The sequence below is a fragment of the Aulostomus chinensis genome, chromosome 16, assembly GCF_037954235.1.
Source record: "Aulostomus chinensis isolate RoL2024-O1b breed Wild chromosome 16, RoL_Achi_v1.0, whole genome shotgun sequence".
NCBI lineage: Eukaryota > Metazoa > Chordata > Actinopteri > Syngnathiformes > Aulostomidae > Aulostomus > Aulostomus chinensis.
In genome coordinates, this window is record NC_141335.1 from 22,803,616 (window position 1) to 22,828,496 (window position 24,881).

The 24,881-nt window shown below is 44.7% G+C and overlaps 4 protein-coding genes across 16 annotated transcripts in view; 2 read left to right on the forward strand and 2 right to left on the reverse strand.

Moving 5' to 3' along the window:
• Positions 1 to 10,567, reverse strand: part of sipa1l2a (signal-induced proliferation-associated 1like 2, genome duplicate a) — an 86,364-nt gene extending 75,797 nt beyond the window's left edge. For 4 of the 6 annotated variants that reach the window (XM_086179735.1, XM_086179732.1, XM_086179731.1 and 1 more), the window contains exon 1: positions 10,276 to 10,567. The gene's annotated coding sequence lies outside the window, so the exon portion shown is untranslated. The remainder of the gene's footprint in view (positions 1 to 10,275) is intronic. The other 2 variants (XM_086179734.1, XM_086179736.1) reach the window with 1 other exon arrangement.
• Positions 10,568 to 11,368: 801 nt separating this feature from the next.
• Positions 11,369 to 14,092, forward strand: map10 (microtubule associated protein 10). The gene has a single exon (XM_086181119.1). It carries the CDS (start codon positions 11,658 to 11,660, stop codon positions 13,959 to 13,961), a length of 2,304 nt encoding a protein of 767 aa, XP_086037245.1. The 5' UTR covers positions 11,369 to 11,657; the 3' UTR covers positions 13,962 to 14,092.
• A 1,175-nt stretch (positions 14,093 to 15,267) lies between these two features.
• ntpcr (nucleoside-triphosphatase, cancer-related) lies at positions 15,268 to 17,814 on the forward strand. The gene is made up of 5 exons (XM_086181120.1): positions 15,268 to 15,395; positions 15,815 to 15,977; positions 16,057 to 16,159; positions 16,530 to 16,736; positions 17,173 to 17,814. Exons 1-5 carry the CDS (start codon positions 15,362 to 15,364, stop codon positions 17,248 to 17,250), a joined length of 585 nt encoding a protein of 194 aa, XP_086037246.1. The 5' UTR covers positions 15,268 to 15,361; the 3' UTR covers positions 17,251 to 17,814.
• A 4,631-nt stretch (positions 17,815 to 22,445) lies between these two features.
• The window catches only part of mymx (myomixer), a 29,949-nt gene continuing 27,513 nt past the window's right edge, over positions 22,446 to 24,881 (reverse strand). For all 8 annotated transcript variants that reach the window (XM_086180785.1, XM_086180783.1, XM_086180782.1 and 5 more), the window contains 7 exons: positions 24,743 to 24,829; positions 24,572 to 24,663; positions 24,392 to 24,477; positions 24,247 to 24,304; positions 23,951 to 24,168; positions 23,540 to 23,698; positions 22,446 to 23,435 (listed from right to left, as the gene is read on the reverse strand). In XM_086180785.1, the coding sequence (XP_086036911.1) occupies positions 23,176 to 23,435; positions 23,540 to 23,698; positions 23,951 to 24,168; positions 24,247 to 24,304; positions 24,392 to 24,477; positions 24,572 to 24,663; positions 24,743 to 24,829 (960 nt within the window). In that variant the 3' untranslated portion in view covers positions 22,446 to 23,175. The remainder of the gene's footprint in view (positions 23,436 to 23,539; positions 23,699 to 23,950; positions 24,169 to 24,246; positions 24,305 to 24,391; positions 24,478 to 24,571; positions 24,664 to 24,742; positions 24,830 to 24,881) is intronic.

Consider the following 24,881-nt stretch of genomic DNA (forward strand, 5'->3'; position numbering starts at 1 on the left):
CCTCCTTCATCTCTCTCTCTCTCTCTCTTTTTTCTGGTAGCCACCTTGTCACACCATCCTACCATCCCCCCGCCAACACAGTAAAATGGGTAGAGTGTCCAGGGAGATGAGCGCGGATGAATTCCTCCCCTCCACCAGGAGCCAAGTGCACTGATGCGACCTGACGTGAGGGCCCCTTGTGATCAAGTGACCTTTGACCTTCAGAACTGATCGAGGCCACGGATCTGATGAGGGGGTCTTATGAAAGGGGGGAGGGTAGTCACAGGAATGGAGGGTGGATAAACAAAAACAAATGCACCATCACTTACGAGGAGTATGGCTTCACACAGCAGCGTTACTCCAGGCGAACATGGATGCTCCTCTGCATTAATATTTATACATTTTAGAATGACATTAAAACAGTCAGAGTGAGATTGTTGAATAGGCTAAGAAAGACTCACAGAAGCCCTTTCTCACAAAAAAATGTGTAGACTTTACCAAAGCCTTCAAGCACAGATTTTAGGGGTGGGACAAAATATTGATACTGCAATATATTCCTCATGCGATCCAGTATTATTGTACTGGCTCAAATATCAGTATTTTTAATGCAGCAAGCTGTTTATTTTGTGTGTGTGTGTGTGTGTGTGTGTGTGTGTGTGTGTGTGTGTCTATGTTTGCATGTGTGTATTCCAGAGGCTCTAAACTAAAGCTGCACTTTGATGGACATCTCACATCATTCATTTTTTTTCCACTGACACCACAATACTGAATATAAATACATGATTCCTACTTCTTTTTTTTTCGGGGTAATTCTTCTTCAGTTACACATATATCATGATGTTTTATAAAGGTATTGTCTTGCTGTAGAATCACCTATTGTGACACTATTATCAGCAAAACACTGTAATAATATGGTACCGTGATTTAGTAGGAGATTCCCCAGCCTAATACATTTCCTTATTCCCCACTTCACTGGAGAAAAAAACTATTTGGAGAAAACTCTTGGTACTTGGCAGCAGTACAACTTGCTCCCAGGTCAGCAGCATGGTGGAAAGCCTTGTTTCTACTTTGGAAGCTTGCAGATGTAGCGTTAAATCCAGAAGGGTCTGATGAGGTGAATGATGTTCTAAATTGTGTGCCTGTTTGTAAGAGATATGAACTTTAACACTTAGTTGGCATCTATCAGGTAATAATTGCATCAGACCTGGAAACACTACCTCAGAAATATGAACTATTACATTTCCCAACATTACTATCGCTCCTGAAATATTGCAGGTGATAATCTAATTCATTGCCCAAATCAATAACAGCTACAGTTATTCAGGGTTGGGCTGAATCCTGGGGCGGAATCTTATCAGGCACAGGCTCATAGCTCACTGTTGTCTGTTTCTGGTTCTATGAAAAGCAAATGTTTGCAAACCCATCATATCATAAATTATAAACATAGCCATGGGCATGTTGTTGATTTTGCAGCACAAAAACAAAAACAGAGCGAGAAGACAAATTTATGGTGCAGCTGCAATTCATGAAGATCAACAAACGGAGCAACGCAGGCTAAGCGGGTCTGAGCAGAGTCTGGGGAAAACGCTGGAGGTCTCCTCAGGGACCCCATCCTCAGACTGCCTTTTAGTGAAAATTAAACAAAATGATAGGAAACAATTAACCTCCATTCATTCCTCTCTTTACCCCCCCCCCTTCACACACACACACACACACACACACACACACACACACACACACACACACACACACGAAGGCTGTCAGATGTCACCACCTACGAGTGGGAACCTTCGTATTTGACCTAAGGAGAACTGGTTTGTTTACATAGACTTCAGTAACCTTCTGACAGAAAATAAACCACCCTTAGAGAAAACTAGATCTGATTTATTCAACCAAAGAAATATCAGTGATTAAGTTTAATGTAGTAGCATTGTGGGAGAAATAAAAGTGCTCACATTCCCGCAAGTATGTAGAAGTTAATTCGCATTAGTAAGTAAATCCATCAACAAGCTGAAAGCTTACTCTGAGCTCTGAACGTTGGTGTTTGTGTGCTCCGCCTAAACACACATCATCTGGAGACAGATGAGAGGGGTGTAATTATACAGCTGCTCCTGTGGTCAGATATCCAGCACCTGGCTGTGCTTCCAGCAGTTAGTCCGAACCCATGCAACTCAGGCCTGAACTGTATGTGGCCCTGCAGTCCTGTTTACATTTGAGAGAGCTTCCACAGACTTCCAGTAAACAGAGCCAGCCTGGGGAAGGTAAGCACTGCATGGGCACACGACATAACTGCCAGGCATTGTAAGAGTTACTATACAAAGACCTCTTGTTAGGATCCTACCAAAGTGTCTGGGACAGTGTTTGACTGAATGTATTATGCAATCTCCTTTTCATTGCTCACTCTTCTTTTAAGGCATTAAAGCCATATAAAGTCTAGCATTCAGCGTCAAATGTGCCGGCCCTCTGGCTCTGGATCCCACTGTGTCCCACCCCCTGTGGCTAACATCCAAACACAACAGCTTTTCAATACACTTCAGTGGAGGGAAGCAGTTGATCTCGCCCCCAAACTGACAGACAGCAAGATTACAGATGAAGGAGAAAAGAACAAAAAAAAAAAAAATCAGGCCACTGTCACTCCAGATCATTATCCTCAGTCAACAGTCTTTATAGATCATATAGAAGGACGGCTAGTCAAAATGATGTCACAAATAGAGAGGAAGAATCAAGTGAGATAGCTTTGAATTAGCTCTGCTTGGCTGAGTCGGCGCTCCTAAAACGCGTCGTGCTGCTGCACCAAGTAGACGAGAGTCCCGGCCAGCCCCGCACAGTTCAACTCTCCACTTTAGCTTTCCCCTCCACTTTGTGTAAAAGGGTTTCCCCACACGCACACACCAGTAAGCCCAGTATATCAAGCTTGTCTAAAATAGTCTGACTATGTCTTTGCTAACAGCAAGTTACAAGAATAGGCCAAAGGCAACTTCATGTAGAGGCAGTTTTGTGCTTCACTAAGTACACACAAATGTCCTGGTTTAATGGTGTGCATAATTCAGAAGTACCATCTGAACTACAAGAGAAAAAAATATTTATATTTCTACGGCACTGTGTTTATTTTAATGAGATGAAGGTCCAGAAAACGAAAGAAGACTTGGAGGGAGGCTGTGACTCCTGTGATTTCTCCTTCCAAACACAAATTAAAAAGTGACACAGTCAGAATAATATCGCTCCCTACACAACTCTGAGAGACACAGTGAACAACCAACTGGTACAGGTTTTATAACACTGCTGGGATTGACAGGATAAACCACGTACAATGAGTAAAGTAAATTCATTGCCATTTGATTTATGGGCCAGTGGATACACAAACAAGAATAACACCCTTCCATCGATGCGTTTCGCCAAAACACAATGACCCAATGACACAATGCAGGCTGTGACTAGACTGTCTCATTTGTCTCATATCAGAGAACAGGCAACATGAAAGCTCCCGACAGAAAACAGACACTTTCTCACAATTGATAAAGGACTGTTTAGGAGAAAGTTCCTTCCTGTGAAAAAGGCTTGTGCACAGAAAGCGTTCACATTCACATTCCCGCTGGTGCTGCACACAAAGCGGGAGAGAACGACTGAAAACTACACACAACTGCCTCACAAACTAAACACGGCAGGATTATTTAGCCAAGAGCACGTAAACACAGTGCCATACGAGGTGGGGTTTAGTTGTCGTGTAAAACATCTAAGGGTTTTTAAATTATTTCAAAATATTTAATTCCATTGATTGGGGAAGCGCAATATTGGATGACTTGCTGATATCAGATATGCTGATATTTTACAACCGATTGGGTTGTTTACTGACATAAATATTATCCGTTTAAAAGTGTTGATTTTATAATGAGAACATTCGGTCACTTAAGCCCATAAAATCATAAACTTATTGTTGTTTCTTCATCATTACCAAGATGAACTTCTGGAACTTGGACCGACACACATATTAAATATGTCAGTATTATTGTGGATCCCTAGAGTTAATCTATTCTTCACAATTAATCACACATTTCTTATGTGTTAAAAAGGGCTGTATCTAACTTCCTGTGGCAGGCGTTTTGGATAATTAATTCCTACATAATGTCTTATATGACTACATGGATTTATTTTGGTAAATTATTCAATGAAGTAAGGCGATTTATTTGAGGAACATACGATCTGACATCTGTCCTTCCTGTGGCAGCCATATTGGAAGATTTACACAATCTTTAATGCCTTGATAGGTTTTGTGTTTATTCTTTTCGGCGAGGGATTGTGGTTGAATAATGGTGCGAGGACGAGCAGGCAAATACCCATGTCTGGCTTTCTTATATTCTTTAATGTTCTACTCATTACAGCAGTTTAGAGTGTAATATCCATTATCGCACCTCATGCTCAACAAGAGTGCGCAAGCCTTGCAGCTCACTGGTGGGGTTAAGTGAAGGATACTGGCGGTAATGCCTCAGTGGTTCAAACACACACGCACACGCACACGCACGCGCACACACACACACACACACACACACACAAGCTGCATTTTTATGGCACATCAGTCACACCTCTGCTCCATTTGCCTCGTTAATTACAATCAACCTCTATCAGAAATAAGTCAGCGCATTTTTTACGCTTTACAACTCATCCGATGGCTATTTGCTCCTTGGCTTACCTGGTTCGGGTCAATTTGAGACTCAAGGGCACAGATTTTTGTATGGGATGGTGTGTGAGTGTCCATGCGTGTGTGTGTGTGTGTGTGTTAATAGCAATTGCGTAATAAATACCAATTAACTGATTGTTTCAATATGATTGACAGAAAGAAGACAGCATGGACACCAGTGTTACCACAGGTCAAAGGAACACAATATTACATGATGATGGCTTGTGTTGAGTTATCAGGTCAATTAAATGTCATGGGAGTTTATTCAATCTCATATCTCATAGAGGGTTCCATAACTGCCATCAAGGTGACTGAATAGGCAGAGAAGCGAAGCGGCCTGCTTTCTGGTGTGTCACCTCCACCCAAGCCCCTCTGTCTCCGCTTATTGAGACAGACCCTTTCTTTTTCGCTACAGTAGGGAGGAGGTATGCACACCAAATCCCTTCTTATCTCTCATTGGAGGCTGGCTGCGACCAGAGAGGTCAGTTGTGCCAATTGTCTGTGCCCGTTCGGGGGAACACACAACGGGTTAACCCCACGGGTCACGACTGGTCCTTGGACTCGCTGGCTGTGGGGGTTAATGATCAGAGATAGACACACAGACAAAACACGCTGGGAGGGTCAGCAACTTTCAGTACTGACCACCCCCCCAAACATTCCTGATATGGAGACTAATGAGTCCCTAAGGGAACAGGAAGTGCAGAGATAATTCATCTTGGCAGGACACATTTTCCTATATGCTTGACGATTGCTAATCCATAATGCATGAGCATGATGGTTTTTGGAGTGATGCTTGAAAAATGGTGAGCAAGGAGTGATCGTCCAATGCTCCTGACTCTCGCGGTTGGTCACTGCTGACCAGTGGACAGCATGATGATGATGATGATGATGATGACCCAATTTTCACCATTGTTTCCAAAGATCACAAGGATTATCTTTGAGGATTATTGATTTTCTGTCAGCTCGAGAAATATCTTGCAGTTGCATCTGTTATGGTTACATCTGTTCACCATCTCGATACAGTGAGGATCATATGCAGTTCCGTCTGTCGGCTGTATGTGCAGGATGGAGCTTAGTGCAGAAAATCATGTGGAGGCTTCGAAAGGTCACGCTTTAAACACAGTAAAGTTCAAGCTGATTTAAAGTGGTGGAATGAGGGTGTTTTCATGACCAGTGGTGTAAAGTCAAATGAACGGACAGAATGCAATATGTCTTTCCTTATTCAGCGTCTGCACTGAAACAGAGCTGACTGTAATGGAGCAAAGCATAAATCATCCATTGCCCTGGCTCCAGTTATTAGATGCCTAATCTCATTCTATCTCCTTCCATTAACAGTCTCGCTGTGTATGAGCAGGCAGTGATGGCAAAGTCAGCCATCAGAGGTCTCAAACCTTTACCCTCCCCCTTGCTCCCACATCCACCTCCACCTCCGTTTTAAGAATCGTGGCTGTGTGTTGCCAGAGGTTGACAGGGTCCTCACCAGCAGTGGCACAATCAGCATTTGACTTCTGTCATTATACCATCTGCTCCAATGAGCAGCGTCCCCTCCAGCCACGGCACTGCTATGTCACTCGAATCGTGCCCGGCATGACAGCGAGAGAGGGCCGCAGAGTGGAAATTAGATGCAGAGCAGAAACATGAAGACACAGGGGCTGGTATTAGAACTATTTTAGTCATTTTTTGCTAAAACTATTCAGTGAGCGCCAAAAAAAAAAAAACAGACCATAAGTAAATTCTCCTAAAAACATGGAAAAGCACAGTACAAAAAGCCCTTACTAAGATGCCTTAAATTGTGGGTATTACATCAAACCAAATACTGCATCCATCTGCATCTAATCTACCTACACTCCAGTTTACCAGCATAAGTAAAGTAAGATTAACGGACGATATATCTACCAGACACAAATAAATAAACAATCAGGGGAGCATACGAGGGAACATATGTCCTCAAGAAACACGCCACAGGCCATAATGTCTCATTTCTGCATCGACAGAATGGTAATATGGCGCTTTGAATGTCTGCTCGCATCTTACTGTGGTTCCCTGAGATGCTTACTGACATTTGCCAGCATGAGCTGTTGAACATGCTCATCTTAATGTTGTCACACATGAGAGGCCAGGTCACACACTAACCTTGGAGAGCTTATAGCGTCAAGATTGTTTGGTAAATTGGTAAAGCTGGAATTGATAAGCCAGATAATTCTGGGATTTGGATTAATCATCAACATTGAATTTGAGGGAACGTCAGCTGTCTTTTTCTGTACTGAACACTTTATAAACATTGCTCCATGAACCTCCCATACCACATCCTTCACAGTGGAGCACGGGATCAATTAAAAAAAAACATCAACCTAATGATGGCATCTGTGCTTTCCCTGGCAGTGATGAGGAGGCTTAAAACCTTCCATAAATCCAGACTGCAATCAAAACAAAGGCAGGAAAAAAAAAACCAAGAGCAAGTCTGGCTCTCACAACAGGAGCAGGCAGCATGTGATCCGTTGTCTGCTGGTTGGTTGGTTTTGAAGCAACAGGATTTGGTTGGAGAGGCCCTATTGTGACTCCTGACCAGCCAGCCGGTCAGCCAGGCCAGACCAGACAAGGTTGCCTGATCCTCATCACATGCACAGAGTGAAAAATCTGTTCGTACTGGAGTGCACTAAATGTTTTGACAAGTTTCTCTGGTACATAGGGAAAATGCATCGTGCATTGTTTTTGTTTTGTTTTTTGCCGCGGTGCCTGAGGTCGGGGCTGGGAGTGCAGGAATTGGGCTTCTCAGTCAGTCAGTGTGTCACTGGGGATACAATTGGAGCATTGTAATGTGGGTGATGTCATTGATGATGCAACATGTAGTCAGATGAAGCAATCTGACTGGATCAGAATGACAGACTGAGATGCCAGTCAGCATTCTGCCTGGATACCTTCTTGACACACTAACCGTGACATCATTTGGGAGATCAAACAGAGATTTAATTCATATCAAGTTTAAAGTTTTGAGATCAAAAATAAGAGCAGTTGAAAGTCGGGGCTCTGAGACCAAATGTACAGATTAGTCAGAGAGGTTTCGTGATATCACACAACCACGTGCTCCCTCGAATTCCTATCAACTCTCCAGCAGGACACCTCGTGCAGACCACAGTACCTATCAGGGGGCTTTTACAACACCAAACACATTTCCTGCAGGGTTCCACAATCTGAGAATGTCCCATTATACATGTGCTGGGTTCATGAGCGCACTAAGCTCAGACAATAGAGACACTTCACCCTTATTGGTGCATTATCCCAGACAATAACTTTGAGTCATCGTTTTTTTAGCAACAGCTAGACATCAAAACACTCGCTGGCATTTCAACTTCCTGACTAGTTAGCACACTGGCAGGGAAGCACCGTATGGCAGAGGACAAACAACAGGAAAGACCAGGTGCTGCAAGGTGCTGCAGGTGGATAAGTGTGAAGAAGGCTGTGAGGTGATGTCCCCAACGGCCAAACAGTTCTGTGTTATGGTAACATCTTTGCAGGCAGAACCCAAATATGTAACCAGTGTAACCCTAGTAGGGTGTCTCCAAGCCCACAAGGCCAGAAGCCATCCTAAACAGCTCTGCAATGACAACAACTGGTTATGTCCTGTGGGCAAGTCACAGGAAACTGTTTCTCTGCCAAACCTGGCAGGTGCCTTATTGTTTAGCAGAGCACACATTTCACACACTGAGCACATAACTTAATTTTGAAAGACATATCTATCTGGCTCAATTACCCATTGTCTGGCTATTCATGCAGAAGGTGCTGTTAGAAATAGATGAGAACATATTTCTTCTTGGAGGGCCCTCTCAGCACCTACTGATGGCAGAATGCAACAGATCTCTATTCAAACCAGGGCTGAAAGACACTTCTTCGCTGGCACTGTCATTATCCCGTCTGCTGAATGGGTCTCCTGAGTGGTATCTGCAGGGTATCCAGGCAGCCTCGTTTTCATCTACGAGGAAGATTTTGTTTTTAATCTTTCATCTGCTTGGAAAACGGCCCGCCTCCCCTCCAGCAATGTTAAAAAGAAAAAAAACTTGAAGACCGAAAAGTTCACCATCAAGTTAATCACTTGTGTGCATTTACATAATGCAGGAAAGGACTCGAACCACCTTCAATGGGAAAAATAGGTTAAGTAGAAAAATGAACACAGTGACAGAGCAGATTACAAAGATTGTTTTTTCCGCTTTTGTGCACAATAACAGCACATTATTCACACATCCATACAGATGTGCTAATGCCCGCTGAGGAGAGTGGTCAGTTGAAAAATTACCTCCCTGATGTGCAGACCAGAGCTGAAGTATAAAAAAAAACAAAAAAACATTAAATGCTTTACCAGGCCATGAAAATACTGGGGCCTACTTAGTTCAGCAGCATGGAAGAACAGTCTTTCCCAGACATTAAACCTTGTGAAAATGTATTGATTTTAATACTCTGGGAGCTGGAAGAAAAAACAACCCTTCTGCTCGATCGGCTGAAGATGGAGGCTGAGAAACCAAAAGGATATAAAACCAGTGTACTGAAAATTAAGCAATGGAAACTTGCATTTCCACTCAAGAGTACCTTGTTGTTGTGTCTGCAGTCAGCTATCAACAGAGGAATGGGCCTATTTATTTCCTTTTATTTAATGAGAATCCAGCTATTGTTAGGGCTAAACTTCCTACAGGAAGACAACAAAGGATATGGTGCTGGAAGACAAACAATGTTTCACTTGTTTACCTTCCCAGGGAAGTATACAGTAGCCTCCATATGTGAAAGGCCATAGCTACAGCCTGCTATGAGGCCACGCTTTGGGAAGATATTATTTATGAGCAGCAGGCAAATCAGATATGAATTTGTCTGGTCAAATATCCTGACAGGCTCCTAATACTACCAAAAAAAGACAAGATAAATAAATAAATCACACATGAACAGAGGCTGAGTAGTAGCTTTGGGTACAAACTGTACAATAAATTCAGATTCCGTTCTGAACTCCTGTGAAACCTCGAGAATGCTTCACTTACAGTGGGCAAGTGAGGGCTTCATTAACCGGCTGGACAATGATGCTTTTATCGCCCCCTATCGTTACATGGACGCACTGACTCCACGGAACCAATTCATTCAAAAAATATTTCACTGCAAATCCAGTCCAATTACCCTCAGCGCACACACACTATACACACACAAACACACACACACACCATACCACTCAAAACATGACGCAATATAAAACTGTTAAAATATTTAAAAGAAACACCAAAGTCTGCCTCCGGGCACGGGAAAGTGAAACGGAGAGCGTGTATTTCGGTCTGTAGGTCAAACGGTTTTGCAGCACATAAACAAACAAAAATGAGCTTCAGCGCTCGTGCCAAATCACTGTTTTTAGTGGGGGGGGAAAGCGGGGTAAAGACAAAGTAGTCCTCAAACATTCCTCGTGTGTTCTTTCTTTGGTCATTTTTGTCCTCCACAGTGCCCGAAAGTAACTTCAAGCTTTGTGTTCACTAGTAGCACTAATATACTAAACGCCTCGCGCTCCTCACTTTTTAGCTCCTACTTTTTTTCTTTTTTTCTTTATTTGTTTCTATTCAAACACATCTCGTGCAGGAGTGAACAGTCGCCCTTACCTTACAACCGGGTGTCTGCGCGACTGCTCAGGTTGTTAGTTATCCTTGTTAAGAGTGTAAGCGGCTGTAGCTGTGCGGTGGCCGGGCTCACACCCCTCTCTTTCAGCCTCAGCCTCCAGACTGAAGCGGCTCAGGCATCCAGCACCTATCTCCGTGATGACAGCACGCAGGGAGAGAGTCCCCGCCCACCGGTGCTGCTGCTGCCGCCGCTGCTGCCGCTGCTGCCGCTCCTTCTCACCCCGGCCTGCCCCGCTCCGCTCGGAGGAGCTATTATTTCCAGCGAGTGGCTCGATATTGAAGGGGGCACTGACAAAATAAATATCTAGGCTAAATAAAGACCTACAGCCTGTCATGTAAGTAGCCGTGGTGGCCTGGTTATCATCAGACTATTTTAGTCTCTAAGCCCAATAAGCCCTGCAGTGGCACCATCTGGTGAACTGAAGGAAAGTGTCTCTTCCATCCTGAATATATTATAATCCTCATATTGATTCTATCTGTACACGTGCTCAGAAGTGGAGAGGAACTAAGTCCTTTTTTACCCCCCCCCCCCCAACATTGTATTTAATTGCAGTGTATCTGTATCTGAATATTGTGGGACTTGTACTTTACTTCTGCTCAGTGGAAGTATTGTATATTTTACACCGCTACTGGAGTGTAAAGCCATTAGATACTTTGAAGAGAAAGACTGGATGAGAGCACATAAAATATGGGCAAATCTGACTACAATTATGTACTTTCATATTTGAAACCCGCCTACTTCAAGAGAACACAACCAAGGCAGGACATCTGGAACACGAACCACAAGGATTGAACACTTCCGCAAGCACAAGAGTACACAAAAGTCACGCAGAGTGGGCTCTTATTTGTTTCGTATTTGAGTAAACTCAATATCAAACACCCCTTTACATTTAATGAAGTATTATTTTGAATGAACGTTTTCATTTTAAACACAGTACTATTTCTTTCTGGGTATTTGTACATTTACTTAATTAAAGGACAAATGCACTTCTGACATAATTGCTGGTTTGTGCGACAATAACAGCTGGAACTACATTACCCAGATGGTAGTGGCGCCTTAAGTGACGTAAAACTATCGCGACAATTGTGTGTTACCATGGAATCAGAAGAAGCCAAGGATGGGGATTTGTATTATCAACTCTGGAAAGTCGGGTTTAACGTTTGTTTTAACCTTTCTACATGACACAGGACTGACAATAACATAATAGGGACAATGTAACACGACAATTTTTGGCGATGATACACCGCCTGGCTTTCATTCGCTCGTAGAATTGAAGGCGAAGCTAACAGCTAAGCTAACGTTGGATTAGCTAACAACTACCTAGCAGGTCAGCTCGCCGTGTATTTGTGGCCACACAACTTTCATGATGTCAGCAGGACACCGCGGCAGCCAGAATCTAGAGACTATGTTATCGTTCGAGTTTCTTGTGGACTTCATCCGAGTGGGCAGAGAGGCGAATGTCTCCGACGAGCTGGCTGTTGGAGTGCGACTGCTGGATTTCCCGACGCTGCTCATCTATCAGCCTGAGCGGAGGACTGGTGAGGTCATCAACGTGGAACTGGATGGAAAGCTAGGAGAATACCGCTTTAATAGAGGCAAGTCGTGTGTTTTCAAAATGAACCTGGACTTACTGCATATGCGCCTAGCCCACACGCCTCTCTATGCCATGGTTCTCGATGTGAAAGAAGACATCCCCAAACTAGTTGGAACCTCCCTCATTTCGCTGGCTAAAGTCATGGGGAGAATCAGACAGGAAGTGGCAGAGCTGGGGGTTTCTACTCAGTCTGCTCATGGAGAGAGGGGGCTTGTTAACATCAGCAACCTGTCAGGGGAGAAAGTTGGATCTATTTCTGTCAGTTATAAACTGATAACTCTAGGTGTAAGTTTGCTGCCGGGCATGATGGAAAACAGGGGTCTTGAAGACATCATGGTCCACAGAGGACAAAACGCTCAAGAGGACAGCAAGAAGATTAACGTCACTACAAAGTCAATATGTTCTGAGTGTGAGGATGTTCAGGGGTCCACACAGGATGAGCCTCATGTACAGTCGCATGAGAACCTTAATGTGGAAAAGCAGGACGATTCAGTTTGTATTTCCACCCAGAAACCAAGATGCCAAACCCCTCAGACACCACAAGAAAATAAACACTGTCTTGATGAGGACTTAACTGTATTTTGCCCTCCCCACCTTTACTACAGGAACTCAGGGGAGGAAGAGCGCATGCATAAAAGAGGGGGTTACAAATTATTAATACCAGAGGCTTTTACAGTTGAGGACAAATTCTCTGATGATGAGGGTTCCTCAGTGAGAGACCACCAGACTGTGGAACACACGCCCAAAAAATCAAGCAACCAAGAAGCAAATGCGGTGATTCCAAATGTGCTTGGGGAAGCCGTGAGACAGTTGCCTCTCCTAAATGCCCTTCTTGTTGAGCTGTCACAGCTAAACACCCAGAACCCACACCAGCCCTTGTCAATTCATCCCAATTTAGCGTGGCTTTACCGGACGGCTGCTGCCACGGATCCTTCAGCTGGGCAGGACACTCAAAACTTGCAGAACATCAGACAGGGAGCTAGCCCCGGTCCAACACGTTTACATTCCCCCAGAAACTCTCCTCAGATCATGGGGCCTGCATCGAAGGAACTGATGAAAAACAAACACAAAGAGGCTTTGATTCAGAATTCAACATCCAGCAAATGTCCCAAGAAAACGAAGTTAGTATATGGAACAACTAGAACATTTAACCTAAGGCTAAAGAAAAATTCCTCTGTAGTTAAACGTCGTGAGTGTGTGGAGACTGAAACACAGTCAAGTGTGACCACAGGGAAGACAAAATGTTCTGCTAAGATCAGTAAATTCAGCTCCAGTCTGAGAGAAAACACCAAAGCAAGGACACAAAAAGTGGACGATGTTCTGCAACGCACAGTCACACTGAAGCAGGGGAGCGTGCATGCCAGTGAATGTAGAGACTCTCCACAACTGTCTAATAAGTCTTCCAGCTCAGGGAGAGATGCTGACAGTGTAACCAAAGAGCATGACCGCGAATCAAATCAGTCACTGCCTGATAATGACATCGGCAGAGAGAAAATAGGATCTGTAGGATGCAGCAGCCTGAAATCTGCGTATTCAGGCTCCAGCAGCGAGGATGAAGGCGAGGTGGTAGACTATGCAGATGACTTCAACAGTCTTGAGTCTAGTGATGCATTCTCTCCTGAGCTCGTCAGCAGTCCTGAGGCTGCTCCAGTCAGGAGTCCAAAGGCCCCTGCTGGGAAGAGCTCTGTCCTCCCTGCTCCCATCCAGGCTCCTGGGTCTCCACAGCGGGTCCTTCGAGGTACGCACGTCATTCAACCAGGAACCCAGGCCTCGGCGCTCAGCTTCTCCTCTGAAGATGGAGAGAGAGCAGCCTCCGTACAAAATGCACGCTCCAGAGGATACGTCACGGAGAGGAGCTCAGGAGCCGAGAGCTTAAGATCATCACGAGGAGGATGGAGTGCGTCGAGCAAGAGCAGCAGTTCAGCCCCAGGATGTTCTAACGAGTCTGTGTCCTCCTTAGAACCTCAGGAGTTAGGGGAGCTGGAGGACCAGCTCGGATCCCTGGATTTCAGAAAAGAGTACCAGCACGTATCTGAGCTTGTGGCTAACAAACTCCCTGGTTACACCATGTAAACATATTGTAACAACAACAGGCCGTAAAGTTTAACAACTTTTTTTAATAAAGAGGAATTATGCTTTAATGTTACCTCTCTGTCATTGGATATCATAATAACACCAGAATTTGGTCATTTGCATAATGTGTTGGAGTCTTTTAGTAACCTAATAAGGGTGGAAACTCTGCCTCTCCACATCACTTATGGAAATCATGTAACTTTAACACTCTCATTTCCATTGTCACACATTGGAAAGTATGCCGGCGGTGGTAGAACAGCTGCTGATTTGGAAGTATTTACTTTGTCTACTACTTTGCATTTTTCCTGTGATATTATTTGATAATCAAAGCAGAGACCGTTAGTTCTTTCATCTTTGGTGGGTTTTGCACGACACAGCAGACGTCTTTGAGGTTCAGAGTAATTTGATTATATACATTTTCCTTAGTTCTGTGCCGTTTGTGACAAAGCAACTTTAGGTGAATATTTCCCATGCAAAAGAATACAGTAGTATTTGTTTGTCATGATTAACCTGAAGGATGAAGTTCTGCCTTGATCACCTCTGTGGAACTGCTGCTTACACCTAAATCAATCAATAATCAATATAATAAGAGGGTTTTTTTTCTCCCCAGCAGTCCCAATATATTAATACATTCACCACAGCTCATTTAAAACATATGATTAAATGGTCTGAAGTGCTGTACTCCTGAGGTACTTGTACCTGAGTACTTTCCTTTCTCTATGTTCTACACGAGGCAAAGCCGGTACATTTCTGTTGTACCACTTGTACACAAGGCGACACAAGTGCTTACATGTAAACATGACACAAAGTAAAAGGAACTATTTCGATTCCATACATAGAAGACAAGCTAGCAAAAAGGGAAAACATGGGCAGAGCAAATACATGACAGACAGTTCCATTGCACTTGAAAGCGATTTTAAAAGGGAGGTAAGATATCAGATGGAATTTCTTATCAATAAAATAAATCAAAAGCTCAATGAGAGAAAACAACACCATTAGCATATAAAAACAAGAAGCCAGTCCCGAGATTCGAGTGGTGGCTCTGAATGAGTTACAGCTGCCAGTACAATGACATTAATTATATACCATTAATAATACAGGTTTCCAGTCATGAAAAGGGCTGCATTTGATTCATTTTGAGGTGTTTGCTCCTCCTGTTCTCCGAGATCAAACTTCCACTCCACTTGTCTCCGACAGCTTTGTGAGTCTGCTAAAACTTGTCCACCTCCCACTGTTACCAGCAGCGCTGACGGTGCCTCTGCATCGCCGCGCTCAACCCCGGATCAAATGTTTTCTGCTGTCTTAAACTCGGATCAAACGAGATCCCGCGTGTAGTTCTGCGCATGCGCCATCTCTGTGTGTACGGAAGCGCAGCAGCGTGGTGAAGACTGCAGTCTGAGATGATCAGACACGTTTTCCTGACCGGACCTCCAGGTACACGCTAACACACACGGACTGTGTGAATGTATTCGACCCCACTCACCTTTAGCCAGCAAGCTATCATGAAACCTTCGATAAATCAGCTAATTTAGCCATTTTTCTCCAGGTAAAAGAAGATAAAGACGTTAGCTTTATTTTAGACACCCTAGCTTTACTTATACACTTTATTGCTGTAGACTACTAAACAAATTGAAGAGCTTTTTTTTAAAATGAACAATACAATACATCTGTTTCTGATAACTGGCATGAATTTGTCAGCATGTTGCCCGTGAATGAACCTTTACAGAGAAACTCTTCCGCGTCATTGCAGCTTGAACGCAGGCGTAAAAACGGACATTAGTTATGACCCTGTTCCGCCTGATATTTCGATATTGTAATGGAATGTAACACAACAATGTCATTGTGTGTTGCAGGTGTGGGGAAAACCACCCTGGTCCAGAGGGCCTGTGATGCTCTGGTGTCATCGGGACAGGCTGTTGAGGGGTTTTACACGGAGGAGGTCAGGGAGGGGGGCCGCAGAGTGGGCTTTGATGTGGTCACTGTGAGCGGAGAGCGAGGCCACCTGTCCAGAATCAGGTATCCAGGGCTGTCACATGATCTCGGATCTTTGTCGTCTTCCATGTGTCTAACACCCCCCCCCCCCCCCAAACTCTAGAGATGCTGCTGGTGCATCCCACGGCAGACGAGAATACACGGTTGGGCAGTATGTGGTGGACTTGCCTTCATTTGAAGGCCTGGCGCTCCCCCTCTTCCGGAAGGTGAGACACAAGCGTGTCTTTTAAAAATCAGCCATCATCAGAGAACCAAACACCCCCCCCCCCACGCAACAAATCATCAGGCCTTTGATTCTCTATAAACTGATGGAATAATTGGAAGCTTGCAAAGCCATAAATTCCAGAGTGACGTTTTTAGTGCAGCTGGTGCCGTCTGGCTGTCACTGACCCTGATTAATCCGCCGTGTAAAGTAACGCCCACATATTTGCAGTAAAGGAAGCCTTGATGGTGAACATTGCAGTACTTTTTCATATGTAAGAATCACCAACACACGTCATTCATCAGTCATTAACATGATGAGCTTCTTCCTCCTGTCAGATGAACTTGGTTCTGATTATGATCCCTCGTCTCCAGGTGGGCCCCGCAGATGGCAGCAGGAAGGTGTTTGTCATCGACGAGATCGGTAAAATGGAGCTTTTCAGCCAGTCGTTCATCAGGGCGGTGAGGCAGACGTTAGACGGCTCTTCCTGCACAGTTTTGGGCACCATCCCCATCCCGAAGGGTAAACCCCTGGCTCTGGTTGAGGAGGTGCGGATTAGGAGCGACGTCAAGGTCTTCACTGTGAGTACGAACACACTCACTGGAGATATTTAGGTCAGCATAGGAGCTGAAGGACACTGTTTACACTTGGTCTTAGAGAGCAGTCATTCTGCTCTCTTACACAGAAGGGACGTGGCCTGCATTATCCCTCTCCTATGGCGGGATTAACTCTAAATCATGCGTGACTGATTAAACAACAAAGGGGTGGTCTCAAATGTCGGAATAATTTATCACGGAAGGCTCAGTTCTGGTTATTGTCATGCAAAGTACTCACCAGACCAGGGTGTAATAAACAAGGCTATGAGGCAGTGTAAATATTTGGAGGAAACATATGATTGTTCATATCACTGGAGAGACAGCAGGGCAGATTTGGGGGTTTGATGATCTCATGGTGGACACTGAACTCTCTGAAGTTTGGAGAGGAGATCTGAGTGGCGTCATGTTTACTTCTTTGTAGGTGTCAAAGGAAAACAGAAACTCCATTCTAGCGGATATTCTCTCAGCGCTTCAGGAGAGTCTAAAGCTTCCCAGCTAATGTGGAGATTCAGAGGCACGGAAAGGGAAAAACCCCTGTTTCTATGTGTAAACAGCCAAACTATTGAGCGGCGCAGCTTCATGACAGGGTCACGACCCAACCTGAAGGGCTTCCCCCAGCTGCCGGAAGGGTTAGTGTGTCACATGCATGCATTTATGTACACAATTCATTTGATTCTTTCTCACACTGCCTCAAAATGGATTGCATGCTGAATAATTGATCATGAGATGGGGCACAGCGGGGGAGTCGGTGCGTAAATACCCCCGTGCTCTCCAAGTCAAACGGCTGCAGGTCCCAGAACAGCTCTGCTTTATTCACTAATTGAGCTGTTGTCAATGGCAACGTACTTCCAGAAGGCATTTCTTGTGCATTGGTGTGTAATTTTGATTTGTTAATGCAGACAAAAGCAGCTTTCTTTTGAGATACAAGAAGCTCTGTGCACGATTCAACCTGAGGATGAGCTGGTGAAAATCAATCAATATTTAACTCTGCCGCTGTGTTCAAACTTTCATGGTTTATTCATTGTTTATCAAATAGAAAAATAAAATAAAAAAAATCTTGGAACAAGAAGACCATTTGTCTTTTCCTCTCTCCCGCTTTAAATACGGAAGTGTTACAGATGTTGTGATCAACAGCAGTGTTGTTTTCGTATTTCAGTGCAAGTAAATATGCTTCACATGGTTTTGATTTCAGGGATTTTCCGCTCCGTCCTGAGATAATGTATCCTCTATCCGCGCGGACTCAGATTACTGTAAAGGATAAAAGGTATCGCTGAGTGTAGGATTTTTCAGTTGTCAGAGTGCATTTATGTAGGATTTAGTCTGCAGCGGGAACGTGAGACGTGCCGAACCTGCAGACGGTCAGAGAGCTCCGGTCTGGCAACAAACACCAAACCAAATCTGGAAATGAATTTTCCTGATGTCCATTTATGAAAGTTAGAGGTTTTTATTGCTAAAATTGCTTAAATAACACACACACACACACACACACGGACACACACACACACAGCAGTCAAATATGAAGCTCCTCGGCTCATCAGGGGTATCTACGCATCCTTCGTTTTTCCCTTAGACTTTTTTCTCTTGGTTTTTTTATTTTTAATGCTCCACATATTTAAAACATGCATCAGCAGTGTGGAAGCTTATAAAAGTCAACTTTTTATCACCAACCTAAAAGATTTTCGTATTTGCGTGGCCACGATGATGATGATGTGTGTGTGTGTGTGAGAGAGAGAGAGAGAGAGAGAAAAGAAGGGCGATATAATTCAATTTGCCATTCCTGCAGCTCTCAGGTCTGAATAGATTTCATTCACCCATTTTATAAAAACTTCACCCAAACCATGTTTTTAGGCCCCCCCCCCCTTAAAACATGGTAAAACAGGTTTGAGTGTCTGAGCCAAAGTTTGTGTCAGAACATTTTCTTTTAGCACAAAATATTCTGGAGTGAAAATATTCAAAAACGCTCCGTGGCTTTCAACTAAAAGAAAAAAAATGCTGGCGAGGAAAGAGTTAAACTGTTGAAAAGGCTGACATTTGAATGTTCTCTCATAAAAAAATATCTCCAGAATATTTGGGGGGATGTTCAAGTCAGACAGAGTTTTTCTTTTGTTTTTACTCTCTCTCTCTCTGAGCTCCCAAGTCTGGCAGTTGTCTGAAAGTTTCTCCCAGGAACCTTCTGGCCAAGTACTCGTCTCAGCGCCGAAGCATCTTCAGGTCATTTCAAAGTGAAAATCATATTTTGCCATGTTTTTAAACACCGCTTGTATAACTGATACAACCTGTCAGGCTGGCTGCGGCGAGAGCCGCCAGCTGTGATCTGCGTCAGACGCGCTGCTGCGCCGGCATCTGCCCGCTGGCCACCTCTGGATTAACTGGCACCTCCAGTCGCTGAATTGGCTTCAAAGTCCATCTCTGAACCGACGTGGAAATGTGACATTGCATTGTCATTGTGTTAACGGGACGACCGCAGCTGACGGCTCGTCGTAGAGGGAGCGCAGCGGTGCTGTGGAGGGAGGCGGCTCTCCTGATTGGCAGGTGATTCACAGGACCCTGCAGCTCGGTAGCAGATGGGTTATGTAACAGTGAGACACACACACACACACACTGCCACTTTTATCATGTAAAGGGATGCATTCGAGGGGTCATGATGTAATTAGCAGCCATGTTGTCCATATGGTGACATTATGGCCATCATTACAGTATCATCATCCACATCATCAACAATATCTGACAGCGTGCCAGAGATTGAAATCAAGGAGACACAAACACACTGACTCATTCCGCTCCAGCCTGTTCCCTGACATCGTCAACGCCACTCAACCATTGTGTCACTGTGACAGTCGGACGCACTGTTGGGGGACTCGGAGGTGTGGATGTGGAAAGCCGTGTAGAATAGCTTGAATAAATATGAAGCGAATTAATATCCATATCGCAGAGATGCATTCGCACCATATCTGCAGGACAGATGTCTGTCTGGCACCCTGTGTCCTTTATCCTCCACACATGGAGGACACAGAAATGCAAGGAGCTTACTGACAATCCAGGACAAAAGGGAGCTTGCTGCTGGGAAGGAGGGGTGGGGGTGGGGGTGGGTTTTCTCTCCAGTTATTGGACTTTGTATTACCAGTGCAGGAGACACAATGACAACTCAAGAGTGGGGGTCATATAATGTATTGTCCAAGAAGCTCTGGGACAAAATGCCAAACCAGCTGATGAAAATCTGACATATTGTTCAAAGGCCACGTGGAACAAAAGCCTGCTCCGTCTCTCCAAAATCCAGACTTTAGATTCCCGTTTGTCTTCTCCCTCAACACCATTGTAGTTTTTATTGTAGGACGTGGAGCTAAAGCTTCTTAGCATCGGCAATGATTTCTCAGGGCTTTGCAATCCTCCCTTAAATCGTGTCTCAGTAGCTATCTAGCGGGCATGTGAGGCTTCACACTCTCTGGTGCAGGGACACATAAAACGCCAGCCAGCCACTGGGCTCTCACGTCTATTCCCCCAAAGCTATAATTGAGCTTTAATTCAGCTCATTGTGCTAATGGGCTGAACTAAGGTCCGCTGGCCTTGACAGGTGGGCAGTTAACGTCAAATGGGATCCAACGGCTGTGGAAATTAAGCCATTCGATCTGGGTTCTTAACCACTATTCCGCCCTGCTGCCCACCTTGATGATTCCTAAACCACTCTTCCCATTACATCATTTTCATGGGCTCCCCGGGGGGTGTGGGAGGCCGACCGTGTTGGGTTTCAAAGCTTGGGTCCGGTCCACCAGCAACTGCACTTTTATGGGATCAAAGAATCAAGTGAATCAAGAGACTGATTTCAGCATTGACAGTTGTTAATGTACTCTTTAGCTAAAATACTGACATGATTCTTCACTTTGGTGCTGAAGAGCAGCCATTTACATTTCCCCTGAAGGAATCTATGTAAAAAAAAAAAAAAAAAAAAACCCACAACAAACCACGCATCCTTCTCTCATCGGCAGGGGAGGGGTTGAGCCCGAGGACATCCCTCTCCAGTTACACCAGCTCCACGGTTCCTGTGATCCTGTCGAATGGTTCACTCAGCTGTGGAGCACTACCTGGGTTTAGCTCTGGGAGCTGATGTCATGTGGGCTGTTGTCAGTAATTAGACAGGGGAGATGCAGCAATCTAAGTGCGTCAGCCCTCGCCTCACCATCAGAAAGAAGCTGCGGAGACACGCAAGTAGTGTGCATTACTGTCACTGCAGGGGAGCGGTGAGGGAAGCAGTGGGAGCTGTCAGCAGATGATATGGAGGTCAGAGTTCGCAGGGAGGACAAAGCTCAGGGCCATGGCGATCAATCGATGGGCCGGTCCTGTGTCCCTGGGGGCTGCAGAGGATGTGGCTGTCATTCCAATATTGACAGATAGAACAAGCGCACAAAATCATCTTTATTGTTGAGGGCATGAAAAACATTTCAGGTCTGTAAACAAAGAAAATGGCTTCTCCAATAAATACCATGTGTGCAGGCTGCAGCTATTAACTTGTCTACGCTAATGACAGCTAGATCGCTGCCGTGGCACATGAACATGACTTGTGCGGGGAATTTGTGTATACGCTCAACAAACACTGGGTGTGTTTCACCGTGCTGCGAGAGGTTGAGTCATGCAGCCTTCAGCTCCAGAGTCTTGATAATGATTCACAGATTGCCAACCTGCCATGATTAATGCCTCCGCTGGATGCTTTTGACAAATTTGCACCACGAATGCAGAGCTTTTCCATTCCATGCACTCCTGTAGCTGCAGCGTGCATGTGCATAGGCTCATGTCAAGACCTCACCAGGACTTTGGGGAGAGCCATATATTTGGAGAGGGGAAGCAGTAGTGTTTCCTTTTTAAGAACAATTTTTACACCAGTTGAACTGAGTCACTTAGTTTTTGCAGAGATCACATATGTGTCGTCTTCATGCTGTTTCACTTTAATCTTCAACTGGAAATACCACATTGCAACTGCGAGCTGTAATTGTGAGGTGTGCCCGTGACCTCTGACCACAAATTTTTTTTCAGTTCATCCTCGATTCCCGAAGATTTGTGCCAAGTTTGAAGACACATCCTCCAGGCATTCCTGAGCTATCAGGTTAAAGTGAAGTGACAGTGGCCTTGACCTCTGATCACCAACATTTTTTCAGTGTGGACTTTTGTGCCAAATTTGAACTAATACCTTCAAGATGTTCCACATTCATGTGATGTGACATCGAAATTGGACCACCATTTTTTTTAGTCATCCTTTTGAGTCCCGGTGGACGTTTGTGTCAAATGGAAGGAATTCCATGGAGCTGTTCCTTCAGGGAGATGTTTTGTCAATGGGGATGGGATGTATGGAGGAAGAGGCCGACAACACAGAGCCTCTGACTCAGGGCGGAGGCAGAAAAAGTCTCTTTTCTCTGCTCTTAACAGAATGCTAAACAGAAGCATTTCTTAATGCGTACGACTAATTATGCAGAGTTCATCAGCATAAGTACAATGTTGATTATGGTGTTTAAATGGAAAAAGATTTTAAAATATAAAAATAAGTTGATGCTAATGAAGTGAAGATGTACTTAGCGAGGCCTGGCCTTTTATCTCTCCGCACATGTCATCTCCTTCAAAGCCTCCACCAACCACAACCGAGCCTGAATAACAAACATCGTCACTCCGGTCGTGAAGAAAATCTCAGTCACAGCGATTCATTGTTGTTGTTTTTTTTTTTAATGTTTTATTAAGAATAGCCTTTGTTATAATTAATAATTAAAAAGTTGATATCAAACAAGCAGTATCAAACTGCTGATTTACGTGTAAGTCAGAAAAGGTGCACCACACACACACATACACACACAGTCCAGGTGAGGGAGGGGCTGGAAGGATATACTGCAGTAGGGAGTCCAGTATACTATTAGTGATCACTATGCAAATGTCATTTCTGCTCTGAATGTGTGTTGTTCTTGTACGCAGACTGTTAACCCAGTAACATAACAATCTAGAGGATACAAAGACTGATATGAAAATAAAGACTACAACTACACACTCACACACTAGTGTTCCTTTCACATTAACAACTACCAACGCGCAAATAAAATACACACAAAAGGATTTATTGAAGAGAATTCTCAATCCATGGATTGATTGTACGGAATCCCAGAGTGGTCACTGGGAGAGAGACCAAAACATTTTGACGCAGTAACACAACTGAGCCAGATCTGACTTGTGGTGCATCTGTGTGTGGGGACGACTTATATCTTGTGGCCACATCATTTTTTGTCTCTCTCCATGGCTGCTCTGGCGCTCCGTAGACTTCTATAAAGCACATCAAAAATAAAACTGTGGTAGCTCGGATCATAAATATAGTCAGTAGTTGCAGTTTTTGCTCTTCAACAAATATGTGCACTGCACATTAGAAGCTATTTGTAAAAGTATCATTTTAAAAACCTCAGACGTCCTTTTTCCCAAAGAACTTTTTAAAGACAGACTTGTTACGTGGCCTCGGGAGGCTGGCGTAGCTCCTGTGAGCAGCGTCCTGGCAGGTGTCCTGCTGCCAGCCAGCCACGGTCAGCAGCGGCGGCTCAGAGCTCCGGCTGATGGATGTGCTGTCTAACGACTTGTCTCCTAGCACCAGAGTCACACAGTAATTAGGGCCCCTCTCCAGGCCCCCAGAGGTGTGCGACGTAGGTTTGATCTTCTGATAAGTTGCTGAAAGAAAATAAAGAGAGAGATGATCAGGTGACAGGGGAATCTGGCACATTCGCATGAAAAGGTTTTTTTTGTTTTTCTTTTTTTATGACTGTAAAACTAACCTGATGTGAAGGAGTAGGAGCGGCGTTTGTTGCTGAGCCAGTCCTCACTTCTGGGTACGGGGGGGAGAGGGGAGGACGAGGTGTTGTCTCTGTTTCCTCCAGACAGTCTGTGAGAGGCTGTTGGCTTCAAACTGACATCATCATCATCATCATCATCATCTGGAGAAACAAAAACAAGGGGAGATGAAGCAGAGCGCAACTGAGAATGAACACAAACTGAGTCGAACAGTCAAAAAGGCAGGGGGGGGGGGCAGGGGGAGTTGTGAGATAATCCATTGGCTCCCCCTAGTGGTTCAAAGCCCTCCTGCACCAGGTGCTCGCTGGTCTGTTTTCATGGCAGCAGTCTGAAACAGTGCTAATCTACATTACTGGAGCAAACCAGATTTTTGTCTATGCAGCAGAAGGCCTCACCGCAGTCGTGCCGATGTGACGATGAAACAGCCGAGTGCTGATTCAGACTTCTCAGGCGACTCTGTGGCATGTGACTGAACTCTCGGGTGAGGACAACAATCTCTTTGGCTTGGGTGGTGCCCGACGGTTTGCGTCTGGGGAACGTGGAGGTGACGTCATTCCGGGAGTTGCAGTAGCATTTGGTCAGACCAGTGCACTGGGAGCAGAGAGGAGGGCTTCTGAAGGGAGGAATGTTTTGGAGGGTCAGAGGTGTTCAGAGGGCATTTAGAGAGGTTATATAAGCTGCACTGTCTTACAAGGAGACGGAGAACTCGTGATCAACGCTTGATGTCAAAGACGCCGCCTCACTGGGACCTTTTAAAACAAAACAAGCAAATAAATGACACATCAGCTTAACCTGAATGCTTGTTTTTGTTTTTTTTAATCAGAACTATCTTGTACCTGTGTTTGCTTGTATTTTCATCATCCATTTCTTCATCATGAAGCGGGACGAGGCATTGAGCAGATACTCAGAACCATCACGCAGCCTGAAGGCCAGAAGCAGCCGCATTTATAACCTCAGAATACCACAAGGGTCAAAGGTTGACCACCGTTGTCATGTCATGCTGGTTAGAATCTTACCGCAGGCGAAAGCAGTTGGGTTTTTTGGTGTAATCTGGTGCAGCTGAACACTCAGCTCCAGCGAGGTTCAGAGGGAGGCCGCATGCAGAGCTCTGTGGCGGCACAGCACACGCTGATCATCACGGTCCCGCCACTTCAGGTGTTTACTGATGATGTACCATTTCTACTTACCCTCAGTGTATCCTTCCTTTCCTGATAGAAGCATAAGGTGTGTCTGTATAGGACGGCGTGGTAAGAGTTCCATCCTCTGGAGGCTGCCTGTGAGCGGAAGATAAGCGTGAGTGCTGCTGACTGTGGGCTCTACACCTGC

Excerpts from the sequence above, each read along its gene's own strand:
- map10 (XM_086181119.1), top strand. The coding sequence starts at position 11,658 with ATGATGTCAGCAGGACACCGCGGCAGCCAGAATCTAGAGACTATGTTA.
- ntpcr (XM_086181120.1), top strand. The coding sequence starts at position 15,362 with ATGATCAGACACGTTTTCCTGACCGGACCTCCAG. Across the intron at positions 15,978-16,056 it reads GGCCACCTGTCCAGAATCAG|AGATGCTGCTGGTGCATCCC; the intron begins GTATCCAGGGCT and ends CCCAAACTCTAG. Across the intron at positions 16,160-16,529 it reads CGCTCCCCCTCTTCCGGAAG|GTGGGCCCCGCAGATGGCAG; the intron begins GTGAGACACAAG and ends CCTCGTCTCCAG.